This window comes from Sinocyclocheilus rhinocerous, unplaced genomic scaffold (assembly GCF_001515625.1).
Source record: "Sinocyclocheilus rhinocerous isolate Xijiao unplaced genomic scaffold, SAMN03320098_v1.1 scaffold1721, whole genome shotgun sequence".
Lineage (NCBI taxonomy): Eukaryota > Metazoa > Chordata > Actinopteri > Cypriniformes > Cyprinidae > Sinocyclocheilus > Sinocyclocheilus rhinocerous.
In genome coordinates this window covers 174,953-188,041 of record NW_015666162.1, presented here as the reverse complement: position 1 = coordinate 188,041, position 13,089 = coordinate 174,953, and the positions used below count along the sequence as shown (strand labels likewise).

Below are 13,089 nucleotides of genomic sequence, written 5' to 3'. Positions count from 1 at the left end.
TTCATATAAATTCAAGTCAAAGTCAATAAATTCAAGACTCTTGACAAGACGAATAAAATAACACAATTTTGTGCAGACTACACTTTTATTTGTCAGTTATCATCTCTCTTTCAGTATCGGAAATTTAAATGTGAGATTCTGGAACGAGATCTAAATTTAGCGGGAACGGTCGGGTCGGGAAGAAAATTATTCTAAGCGGACAGCGGGTGAACAAAGTGAATATATAGAAACTGTCCCACGCAGACCTCTAGTTTGTGCACACAAAATATTCCAAGTGGAAGCGTATTGAATCTAGGGCTGTGCAAAAAAACGTATGCAATTTTCATGCGCATCTCGTCAGTAAAGCCGCTCCTGTGATTAGTAGTAAATCTCCAGCACGTGCTTTCAGATGGAGCGGCATTTACGACACAGAGTTCGTACGTTCACTGACAAGCTACACAAAATCGCGTTTTACTCGAAATCGGCTTTACTGACGAGATGCGCATGAAAATCGCATTAGATTTTTTGCACAGCCCTAATTGAATCAAATCTTATTAGTTGAGATTCACCCTATAACTTACATTAGAGATCCAAAAAGTGGGGTATTAGTGAATGATGGGGGAAAAAAATTGTGATATTATTCAGGAATTCTGTGGCAAAATCCCTCATGAACTTACATGAATAATACGGTTCCCATTAAACCAACAAATAATTAGTAAGTAAATCAAAATCTATACTGTGTGTTTGCTGAGAACTGGTGCTGAAAAGAACAGACTTCTGTTTTACTGTTAGTTCAATGTTGTATGCGGAAAGACTTTAAAAATGTGGTAGAAACTACCAGTTTATCAGGTCAAAATGTTTAGTTCTTATAAATGATCCATGATAAACTGAATCAGAACCCTAAACATTACAAATTTGGGATTATGTGTAGGGATGCTCTTTTTTTTGTTGTCGTTTTTTCTTAAAATGTGTTTTAAGATGCCAAACTAAGCCACTTGTGCTTCCATCCAAGGTAAAACTCATCTTAAAATTCCTCAAGACCACTTACCATCAAATATACCCACTAATACATGGTAGAAAATGTGTCAGAAAGTACCAATTTATCAGGTCAACATGTTTAGTTGTCATAAATAAACCATGATAAATTGAATCAGAACCCTAAACACTACAATTCTGGGATCATCTGTAGGGACGCACCGTTTCTTTTTCTTAAAATGGGTTTTAAGACTCCAAGTAGGTCACTAGTGCATCTATCCGAGCTAAAACGCATCTTAAAATCCCTCAGGACCATTTACCACCAAATACATCCTCTAAAACTCGAGTTCACTCGCTCTGCATGTAACAGTCAATATAAAATATACAGCATCTGCACATCTAGAGTTATTGTGAGAGTTTAGGGTTTCATGCATTATAGCAGAGAAAACACCAGTTTAGATGGAATTTCGAAAGGGAAAGAAGTCATGATCGGATGGCAACGAAGGAAAAAAAAAATACTGTCAAATGTGTGAATTAATATATGCTGGGTCATAAATCAGAAAATAAAAGAGAAGCTAGTAAAACTATTAAAAGCACAGACATACATGCAGCATAAGATGAAATGGACCTTGGCAATCTTTCTTGATCATGAATACTCACTATAAACTACATATAATATTGCATGGGCCCTGAATGGTGCTAGGAACGTCCAGTTAACCCCATAAGGTACATTCGTTTCCCTCATAGGCGACAAACACGCTTGTTTAAGGCTAAACGGTGTGATAGCAGCTCAAACTCTCTAATACAAATGAAATGAGTTTCTGGAAATGCTGGGTGGAGATCAGGTCCACGTAATGCACTATTCTCACTTCTACAGCACGTCGAGACTCGCTGTGCGATTTGGTTTATCAAGGTTTTAAAAGCAACTATCCTACTGGCCAATAGCGTGACTGACAGGAAGACAGGCAAGAGACGGACAGCTGTGGTCATGGCTCAGACTGGCATGTGCATCTCTGTGTATTCGTCGTGACCCTCCTTCTCATCAAAAGTAGGCTCTGCGTCATCAGCGTCCAACTGAGAGTGAGAAGAGAGACAGAAAAGCCACACAAACAGCATTAGTCAGCATGATTTTGAATTGATCTTTTTGTGCATGATACATCTGTGCACTATGGAAGCCGGTTTCCGCCACTGAATAATAAATCAAACAGGGTAATTGCGACTTTTTCTCTCACAATTCTGAACATTATAGACTCAGAATTGCGTGATGTAATCTTGCAGTTCTGACTTTTTTTCTTGCAATTGCGAGTTTATATCTCACAATTATGACTATTTCTCAGAATTGCAAGTGTTCTCTTACAATTCGGGCTTTTTTCTCACAATTGTGAGTTTACATCTTTCAGTTCGGACTTTTTTTTCTCAGTATTACATGATATAAACTCAGAATTGTGAGATAAAAAGTATTTTTTAGCCGGTTTCCGCCACTGAATAATAAATCAAACAGGGTAATTGCGACTTTTTCTCTCACAATTCTGAACATTATAGACTCAGAATTGCGTGATGTAATCTTGCAGTTCTGACTTTTTTTCTTGCAATTGCGAGTTTATATCTCACAATTATGACTATTTCTCAGAATTGCAAGTTTTCTCTTACAATTCAGGCTTTTTTCTCGCAATTGTGAGTTTACATCTTTCAGTTCGGACTTTTTTTTCCTCAGTATTACATGATATAAACTCAGAATTGTGAGATATAAAGTATTTTTAATTTTTTTATTCAGTGGCGGAAACAGGCTTCCAAAGTGCACATTATTCCAAAGGACAAAATTATGTCCTCATTTTAAAATAAAATGTATTAATTAAATTTTTGTAAGTAATTTAATTTTTTTATTTTACCGTTTTAAAAGTTTGAGGTCGGTAAGATTTTTAAAAAATGTTTTTGAAAGAAGCTCACCAAGACTGAACTTATTTGATCAAAACACAGTAAAAACATTAATACTGTGAAATATTATTTTAAAATAACTGTTTTCTATTTGAATATATTTTAAAATGTCATTTATTCCTGTGATGTAAAGCTGAATTTTCAGCATCATTACTCCAGTCTTCAGTGTCACATGATCCTTCAGAAATCATTCTAATATGCTGAATTACTGCTCAAGAAACATTTCTGATTATTATCAATGTTACAGGTACAATTTTTGTGGAAACTGTGATACATTTATCAGGATTCTTTGATGAATAGAAAGTTCAAAAGAACATCATTTATTTGAACTAGAAACTAAAAATGTAACATTTTGTAACATTATAAATGTCTTTACAATAAATGTATTCATTCTTCAACAAAACAAAAAAAGCAAGAAAAAAAAGTCTCTGTATGTGTTTTTGTGCATGCAAAGGTCCTTACACACTGCATTTCACGAGCGCTAAAGATGCGTGGCAGAAGAAACATCTTGACAGGGACGGTCATGATGAGAACGAACGGGAAAGCCAGAGATGCCACAGTAGACATGACCGCCCAGAGGACAGCAAGACAGACCACCTGTATTGCAGTGAAGAGATGCATCCGCAGGGTCCGCACCTGAGGATTCAGTCAAGATACAACGTACAAATCAGTTCTACCTTCCGTACTGTTAGTTACAACCATAAAGACCTCTGTATCGGATACTATTACTGCAGTATGTTACTGCCACAGTACCTTTTTAAGGGAACAATGACCAAAAATCTTCTTTATTAATAAACAAAAAAACAGATTGGAGTCCTGACCTTGCGCACATAGGTGTGATCAGGGTGGTATTTAGGGGGCATCAGCAGCAGCAAGATCCGTTCAGTCAGCTGGATCCCATTCAGTGACATCACACCCATGTACAGGAAGATGCCAAACAGCACAGCGATGGGGATTTGACCGAGCAGATCACCGATTACTATTGAGAGACCTACAGCAAACAACATTTGAAGTATGAAGACATTTTATAGACTTTTTCCTTCATTTAATTTATACATTAATACATACAATAGTCATTTTACACTGATTTAATGTGCATGTTATGAAATAGTATGCATTGTAGTAGCAATAAGCCACAAGATACTATGTGTTACAGTGATTTTACCTTAAACTGTGGAAATAAAAAAAAAAGCCTGTACTGGTCAGTCTTTGGTTGCTTATCTTTCTAAAACACTGGCAACAGCAATATGATAAAATACATAAATGTCCAATAAATAATGAAACTGCCCTGCATAGGGCTGGGTATCGTTCAAAATTTTTCGATATCGATACCGATACCGATACCTTGACTTCGATACCGGTTCCTGAACAATACTTTTTTTGATACCAATTTTATGAAATAAATTACATTACATTATCTAAAAAAAAAACTTTGGTTTTATTTTTCTGTACCGAACAACAAGACGTTTTTCGATACTCGATGGTATCGAGGCAATTCGGTCGGTGCCTAAAAAGTATCGAACTCGATACCCAGCCCTAGCCCTGCATCATATTTGCTACATGAAATCCTATACTTTTTTATACAAAAAAAAAAAAAAACTTCATATTTTTGGGATGCTCATTCCAAAATTATCCTTCAATATTTTAATAATAATTTTTTTTTTTTTTTACGTTATCAGCAGTTTGTGTCGATCAGGATGCATCTAAATGGATAATGTTAGAATCAGTAATTTTTGGAACCCACCTACAAGTATTGCCACCAGTAACCCGGTCACCCTCTGCTCCTTGACCTCCTGGATTCGAGGTTTGTCTCCAGGGGCGACGGCTTTGCTCATTACGGTGAGGGCGTTGGCATGGGTTACAGAGCGCACGGTGGCCGCAGCCATCCACGGCAGGCCGAACAGAGCGCTGGTGCCACCGAGAGTCACGATGAGCAACAGATCCAGATGAAAACCAGAACCCTTGACCAGCATTCGCTCTTTCTTACTGACTATCAACCTAGAAGGAGAGAGCATCTTTAATCCTGCCATGATTTTATGTATACCATGAATCAGGGATAACATTTTTTGTTGTATATTTGTCGTGTATAATTAACAGCTTTATTGCAAATTAAAAACCTGTCACAAAATGTTCACATATAATGAAAACAAATGAGACAAAACATGGCAGTGGACTCACGTTGTGATTTGTGTCTCCATAAAGATGAGAATGAAGACGAGCAGAGCCGGAAGGATGCTGGCAAACATCATCCAGATAGGGAACTGACCATCAGAACCCAGAGGATTCACTATCCAACCTCGCTTATCAGTACTAGTCTCTGAAAAACCTCGTGGTACACTCAGTTTCTGCAGGGTGCAGCATAAAAAAAAAAAAAGACAGAATACATATAAAATAGTAAGAAAAAATTGAAGTAATAAAATAATACTTATACTAATAATACTAATAAGAAGAAAATTAATAAAAATAAAGTAAATCAAAATTAATATAAATTATTAAATTATAAACAGTGGAGCATTAAAATACATAAATGACAATAACAAAAAAATTACAATAATACAAAATAATAAAAAAAATGAATAAAAAATCAAGTCAGTCAAAAATAAAATAAAAACAAATAAAAAATAAAGAAGGTTGCAGCATTAAAAATACATAAAATAATGACACTAATAAGAAATAAAAGAAAATAATAATAATGGAAAAAAATAATTAAAAAAATTAAGTCTTTTTGCTTATAAAAAGCAACATAACACCCCTTGTCAACAAACTGGACAATTTTAGATATCTATAGCACAAATAGTGCAGGTTTAAGCATCAAATTGTCTAGTCGAACACACCGGCAAGTGCTGCAGGCTTATTGGCTCACTGACGCTGATGAGATTAACCCCTTAGGTATCGAAATTTGGTACCGAACAACAAGACGTTTTTCGATACTCGATGGTATCGAGGCAATTCGGTCGGTGCCTAAAAAGTATCGAACTCGATACCCAGCCCTAGCCCTGCATCATATTTGCTACATGAAATCCTATACTTTTTTATACAAAAAAAAAAAAAAACTTCATATTTTTGGGATGCTCATTCCAAAATTATCCTTCAATATTTTAATAATAATTTTTTTTTTTTTTTACGTTATCAGCAGTTTGTGTCGATCAGGATGCATCTAAATGGATAATGTTAGAATCAGTAATTTTTGGAACCCACCTACAAGTATTGCCACCAGTAACCCGGTCACCCTCTGCTCCTTGACCTCCTGGATTCGAGGTTTGTCTCCAGGGGCGACGGCTTTGCTCATTACGGTGAGGGCGTTGGCATGGGTTACAGAGCGCACGGTGGCCGCAGCCATCCACGGCAGGCCGAACAGAGCGCTGGTGCCACCGAGAGTCACGATGAGCAACAGATCCAGATGAAAACCAGAACCCTTGACCAGCATTCGCTCTTTCTTACTGACTATCAACCTAGAAGGAGAGAGCATCTTTAATCCTGCCATGATTTTATGTATACCATGAATCAGGGATAACATTTTTTGTTGTATATTTGTCGTGTATAATTAACAGCTTTATTGCAAATTAAAAACCTGTCACAAAATGTTCACATATAATGAAAACAAATGAGACAAAACATGGCAGTGGACTCACGTTGTGATTTGTGTCTCCATAAAGATGAGAATGAAGACGAGCAGAGCCGGAAGGATGCTGGCAAACATCATCCAGATAGGGAACTGACCATCAGAACCCAGAGGATTCACTATCCAACCTCGCTTATCAGTACTAGTCTCTGAAAAACCTCGTGGTACACTCAGTTTCTGCAGGGTGCAGCATAAAAAAAAAAAAAGACAGAATACATATAAAATAGTAAGAAAAAATTGAAGTAATAAAATAATACTTATACTAATAATACTAATAAGAAGAAAATTAATAAAAATAAAGTAAATCAAAATTAATATAAATTATTAAATTATAAACAGTGGAGCATTAAAATACATAAATGACAATAACAAAAAAATTACAATAATACAAAATAATAATAAAGAAAATGAATAAAAAATCAAGTCAGTCAAAAATAAAATAAAAACTAATAAAATATAAAGAGTGTAGCATTAAAAAGAATACATAAAATAATGACACTAATAAGAAATAAAAGAAAATAATAATAATGGAAAAAAATAATTAAAAAAATTAAGTCTTTTTGCTTATAAAAAGCAACATAACACCCCTTGTCAACAAACTGGACAATTTTAGATATCTATAGCACAAATAGTGCAGGTTTAAGCATCAAATTGTAATATTTAGGGTACCTAACATGAAATATGAGTGATAGTAATAATAATGCTAGCTTTACTTGACTTTAACTTCATCAAATCACCTGCAAATTGACAACTATACATTCTCACCTGTGAGTGTGTGTCTTGAATGCTGTAGTCTACCAGAACCATGATAAGAATGGCAATAGGAACTCCAAAATCTCCAATAACTCTTCTTAGCTGTAAAAAAGACCAAAATTGACTTATTTTAGACAGAAGACGACAAATCACGACCTCACTTTCCTTTGTAATGTTCTAATCACTCAATATTGGTTTCACTTCATCTGATAGCATCTTACACTGCCAGGAAAGAAGGCACTGTTTTTGAACTTGCGCAGGTAGAAGGCGATGAAGAAGGTCCCAGACATGAGCACCAAGGAAAGCAGAGCAGTATTAGGTTCACCGACCACCTTCACCGTCTCTGGAGTACTGCTGTTTGATGCTAATGGACTTGAAGTGACATCCTCCACGCTTGAGTTATATGTTGAGTTGTTAACATCAACGACCGTAGCAGAGCAGCGTCTCAGAGGATGTTCCTGGAATATCTGTGGAAAACATCAGCAGTCAAGAGGACTTCACAATCATATATGATGACAAACAAACAATCAAAAGATGATCCCAACTACCTTGACCAGCTTTGAGAAGGTCTCGTAGATGAAGATGAGAGAGATGAGGACGGAGAAGATCTCCTGGGTGAAACGCGAGACAAAACGGACCAGGAAGCTGCCCTCAAAGGCCACCATCACCACCACGATGATGATGAGCCAAAAACCGATCCAAACCCGACCTGTCAGGTACTCCATATTATTGCCCTTACAGAACTGGAGAAGATAAGGACAGAGGATCATTTATTTATTTTTTCATGTTAGCATATGCATTTTAATTCATACATGCTACGACAGATAGATTCAACATTCTAAAAACATAAAATATTAAAGGGGACATCGGATTAAATGTTCACTTTTTTAAGCTTTTTTTTGCATTTAGTTGGGTTTCCGGCATGTCTGCCAACTCAGAAAAGCTGAAAAGAAAACACGCAGATAGTTTGTTTTGCGCTGTTTGAGTCTGAAACTGTGCCTTCCAGCGAGCTGTTTCAATATGCAGCCGGTTTCTATGTAGATAGCTAGCTGTTTGGATAAGACCAACCCTAAATTTTGTATATAAAATTCTATACAAGATTTTTAAAAAGTACTTGTGGTACAAATTTTTCAGAGACCATCTTACAAAAGTCCTTCAAAATTTACAAATCGTTGTCTTGGGACAATAAAAATTGGGCAGTCTAAAAACATATGCATAAAGTTAGTGCTACAGTATTCACATTTTGGTGCTTCTTCACCCTTCAATAAATGCCAATGAGCCAATTTAGCATGGACCAAGGAAATACTGAATAAATAATTGAATCAATGGTCATTTTTGGGTGAACTTGACCTTTGACCGCATATTTATGGTATTTAGCATATTTATCATACTTATGGTAGAGAATCTGGTACTGTAAACTCACAGAGAAGAAGGCTTCTTCAAACACCAGGATTGGTCCAGAGAAGCCCACCACCAGAAGTGGCTGAACCCCGAGCAGACAGAACAACACACCCTGAATACAAGTGGCCACAATCAGCTCCGACACACCAATGAGGCCTTCAGTCTTCTCACCTGTACACACAAGACTGAATTATTAAATGGAGAGGTCCTTTCTGGAGTTCAAGCATAAGTAATCTAAAATACTTATCAGGATCAGAGTGACTGATTGCGTGATAACCTTTTGTTTCATAACTGGTTGTGACCATTTAAAGTCATTTAAGTCAGTTCTGGAAGCAATTTACAGCTTTCACATTTAATGTAAAAAAATGTGTTGGTGAATTAAATACAAAAAAAAAAACATAATATAACATAATATATATTAGAACATTTCTTTTTTTCAAATCACCATAAAAAAAACACAAATAACACCATGACATACACTTATTATGTCTGCATACATGTATATATTTTTTTCTTTTGATGTTGGAATGCAATTTAAAAACCAAATACATTTTCCTTTACAATAATTTCAATTTTAAAACACTGTCTAACTGTTATTGATCACGTGCATTAAAAATGATTATTTTTATTGCATTTAAGATCATACCAATATGTTTCTGTCAGCAAGAACACCGACAGAATGGAGAGCGGTAATGTAACTGACCTAGAAGGCCTCCGAATGTGATGGTGGGAGAAAGAGCAGCGAAATAAATAAAGATGACAGCAGCCATGCACTGGAGGTTCAGCGCATCCTTGAAGTCACTGATGTACTTTGGGTAACGGCGCTGGGCGTCACGGATCAGCCCACCAAACAGACGGCCTGTGCGTCGTAATGGGTCGTCTTCTAGTTTTAAGGGTGCCAGCAAGGCCTCTGATTTACACAGAGAGAGAGAATATGGGATATTATGAATAAAACAGGATACTGATGAAATAAACATTGAAGTTACAAAATAAAAAAAAATGCACGCGCACACACACACACACACAGAATACATTAAATAAAAAAAAAAGTGAAAGAAGACAAAGGAAAAGAAAAGCAAAAAACAAACAAGAAGTCTACATAAAATGACAAACTATAATTTTGCAATAAAAGCAAAAAAGACAAACAAAAATGCAAAAAACAATACACTAATAACAAAAACAAACAAAAAAGACAAAATAAAACAAAACAAGCACAAAGACAAAAGCAATGAAGAAAAGCAAAAGAAAAACAAAACACTCATAACAAAACTTTTAAATAAAATGAAAACAAAACAACAACATAAAAAGCACAAATAACAAAGACAAACAAACAAAAACAAAAGACAAAATAAAAAACCAAGCACAAAGAAGAGAAATGCAATAAAGAAAAACAAAAAACACTAAGCACAAACAAAAAATAGACAAAATAAAAAATTATATAAAATTAAATAAAAACAAACAAAACACACACACACACACACACACACACACAAATATAAAACACAAAACAAACCAAAACCAAAATAAAAGCTGAACTGGAACTAAAGCAACACAGGTCAATGCAGACCTTTCTCTTCAAGGCTCTTGGGCTCTTTGGACAGCAAGGCCACTTCCTGCTCCTCTCTCTTGCGGAGCATCTCTCTTTGGAAGTGAGCAACAGACCGCAGGAGCTCTTCACCGCCTAGTTCTGATGGAGGCAGAACAATACTGCAGTCCAGAAAGCCATTGATGGCATTGAGCAAGTCCTGCCGATCATCTGCCAGGTACGCAGATTCATGAAATTGCTGGAGAGAGATCAGATCAAGTTAACACTGGATATAGGCATTATAGTCTGAATTTTTGTCATGGAACAATGCTTTTCTTTGAATTTGTGCAGTGGTGACTCACAGCCATCTTTCTCACCTTGTCAGACATGAGTGTTGAAATGGAGCGTCCGATCTGGTGGTAGTCCATGCTGGTGCTGGGAGGACCAAGCAGCACAAAGAGAAACCGAACAGGAACCGGAACCTCCAACACAGAGTCCAGTTCTACAGCTTCCTGAAGTCGAACAAATGCCATGGTGGGCTGCTCCAGGAAGTCAACACTGCCTAGCAAGACATCAATACATTTAATTTCCTGTTGTTCTGTGAAATAATTTGCTGTTTGTTCATGTTGCTGTTAATCTGTAATAATCATTTTAATTCCTGATGCATCTGGTTGATTTGGATTCAGTAGTAATTTACAACCAATTCTTAACTGTTTAAACGGGATAAACTGATATTCATATTTTTCCAGTTTATTTTTCACTTCTTAAAGAAGTCTTATTTGAGTCATTTAGGACTGATTCCAAATTATGATAGAAATCCATCAGGATTCAGAATCAGACTATAATTGCTTACCAACAAGTACGACAGTGGCTTCAGCATTTTCCGGAATTTTCTCCAGAAGCTTAAGTTCATGTTTGGATTTGGATTTGTGCATGCCTATGGATGAAGCAGAATCTTTCTGCAAATAATGAGACATAAGAACACTCAGGGAAAAAAAACTGAAGATTTGAAGAGATAGACTCCAATCCAAAATACAATAAATAAATAAACAAACAAACAAACAAACATAACATACCATCATACAATATAAAATAAATTATGCTAATTTAGCAACTTTAAGACATTTTCTTTATTTAAAATGTATTTAAAATCAGCATAACAGCATGAACATTTTTTTTTATGCTGATTTTTCAAATCAATTTTTAATTTAAAAACATTTTTTTCTTTATTTTTCAAATTTAAGGTGCTATAATAATTACAATTATTTTTAATGTATCTTATGCTCACCAAGACTTTATTTGAGCAATAAATAGTAATATTGTGAAATATTATTTGTGAAAAATAATTTGAAATAACTTTTCTATTTTTATAATACCAATGTTATAATATTTCTGTTTTTACTGTATTGTTATAAATGCAGCCTTGGTGAGCATAAGAGAATTTCAAAAACATAAAAAAATAATTTTCCCAAATGTTTGGTAGTATGCATTTTTGTAAACAAATTTTAAAAAATCTAAAAAATAAATAAATAAATAAATAATATATATATAGAGAGAGAGAGAGCGAGAGAGAGAACATAATCATTTAAAACATAATCCAGCTTAGACACTTCCAACCAACTACCTCATTCTTCTCAATGTCAATGTGAAGTGAGCTGTCTTGACTGGTCCTTGTGGACCCCATGAGTGGCTCTGTGACGGAGAGTTCGGGGACTGGGGACAGGTGGTTACTGCTGCTCTGGTGATGGGTGATCAGAGAGCCCAGGCTGGCTGCTGAGATGTTTCTGGGGAATGAGGAGCTGTGCTCCTTCTCATCGCTCGGGTGACTAAGGGAGGGAGAGCAAGGGAGCCAGCGGGTAAGAGACACTAGGAGAGACTGCGAAGGGTCATGTGTGGATCTACATAGGGATGGGTGGTGGTATGGCGAATGGTGTAGAATATAAAGCAATAGATTATATGAGAATAAAAGACCGTAAGTGGGGTAAACAGATTCAGACCTCAAAATCACATGCCATTTCTTAGATACTGTTTATTGTACAAATATCCGAGCTCTACCTGTGCTTGAGTAGAAGAGCGCGGAGGACATTGGCTCTGTCCTCCGCTTTGATCTGATCTGAGATGATCATCTGTTCCACCACCTGATGGGCGATGCCAGGTAGAGTCTTCTGGTCCAAGTCCAAAAGCACAGCTCCTAATGAGAGGAATCAAACATGAGGCCATTTAATCCTCATTATCATTAATGCAATCAATATAATAAAACATGTTATAATAGTTAACGAAAACCATAAAATCTCTATATTCGAAATTCATGTAAACAAAATATAAAAATATAAAAAACCTTTTTATTTCAGCTAGCTGCCATATTTAAAATAACTACAACTAAAATAAAAATGTAAACTGTATATAGTCATATTTATTAAAAATAAAAAAAATTAATTAAAAGCTACAAAATTTAAATGAAAACTGAAAGTGGAGAAATATTACATAAGCATTTATTAATCTGTGTACAGTAAATGTTAATTTATAAATATATACTACTGTTCGCTAATAATTAACCTTTGTTCAAAATACATTTAACAATTAACATTGTACTTGGTGTTGATAAATAATATGGATGTTTATCAAATTTTCAACTTTAAGATTTTAAGTTAAAATCACATGTATAATAAATTAATTTAGGTATATTTAGGTAAGTGTATATTTTACATTTTGTGACTAACCACCATTTCTCTGAAGTTTTTTTATATATATATATTTTGCCCATAATTTTTATTTTAAAATTACATATTGTATCCATAATCCACATTATTGCTCACTTTTCAGCTTTTTTAAAGTATATTTAAATAGTAAAATTATTTTTTGGCAGATATATTCCTTGTAGTCTCTCAATAAATATAGT

At 35.2% G+C, this 13,089-nt stretch overlaps 1 protein-coding gene across 3 annotated transcripts in view; it reads right to left on the bottom strand.

Moving 5' to 3' along the window:
• Positions 1–467: 467 nt before the first annotated feature.
• LOC107731790 (anion exchange protein 2-like) overlaps positions 468–13,089 on the bottom strand; it is a 34,201-nt gene continuing 21,579 nt past the window's right edge. For 2 of the 3 annotated variants that reach the window (XM_016542963.1, XM_016542961.1), the window contains 15 exons: positions 12,246–12,381; positions 11,815–12,016; positions 11,044–11,149; positions 10,568–10,752; positions 10,233–10,449; positions 9,369–9,575; positions 8,688–8,836; positions 7,813–8,007; positions 7,486–7,731; positions 7,277–7,366; positions 6,522–6,688; positions 6,088–6,341; positions 3,711–3,880; positions 3,352–3,525; positions 468–2,028 (listed from right to left, as the gene is read on the bottom strand). In XM_016542963.1, coding sequence (XP_016398449.1) covers positions 1,948–2,028; positions 3,352–3,525; positions 3,711–3,880; positions 6,088–6,341; positions 6,522–6,688; positions 7,277–7,366; positions 7,486–7,731; positions 7,813–8,007; positions 8,688–8,836; positions 9,369–9,575; positions 10,233–10,449; positions 10,568–10,752; positions 11,044–11,149; positions 11,815–12,016; positions 12,246–12,381 — 2,579 coding nt within the window. In that variant the 3' untranslated portion in view covers positions 468–1,947. Of the gene's footprint in view, positions 2,029–3,351; positions 3,526–3,710; positions 3,881–6,087; positions 6,342–6,521; positions 6,689–7,276; positions 7,367–7,485; positions 7,732–7,812; positions 8,008–8,687; positions 8,837–9,368; positions 9,576–10,232; positions 10,450–10,567; positions 10,753–11,043; positions 11,150–11,814; positions 12,089–12,245; positions 12,382–13,089 lie in introns of all 3 variants that reach the window. The other variant, XM_016542962.1, reaches the window with a different exon arrangement.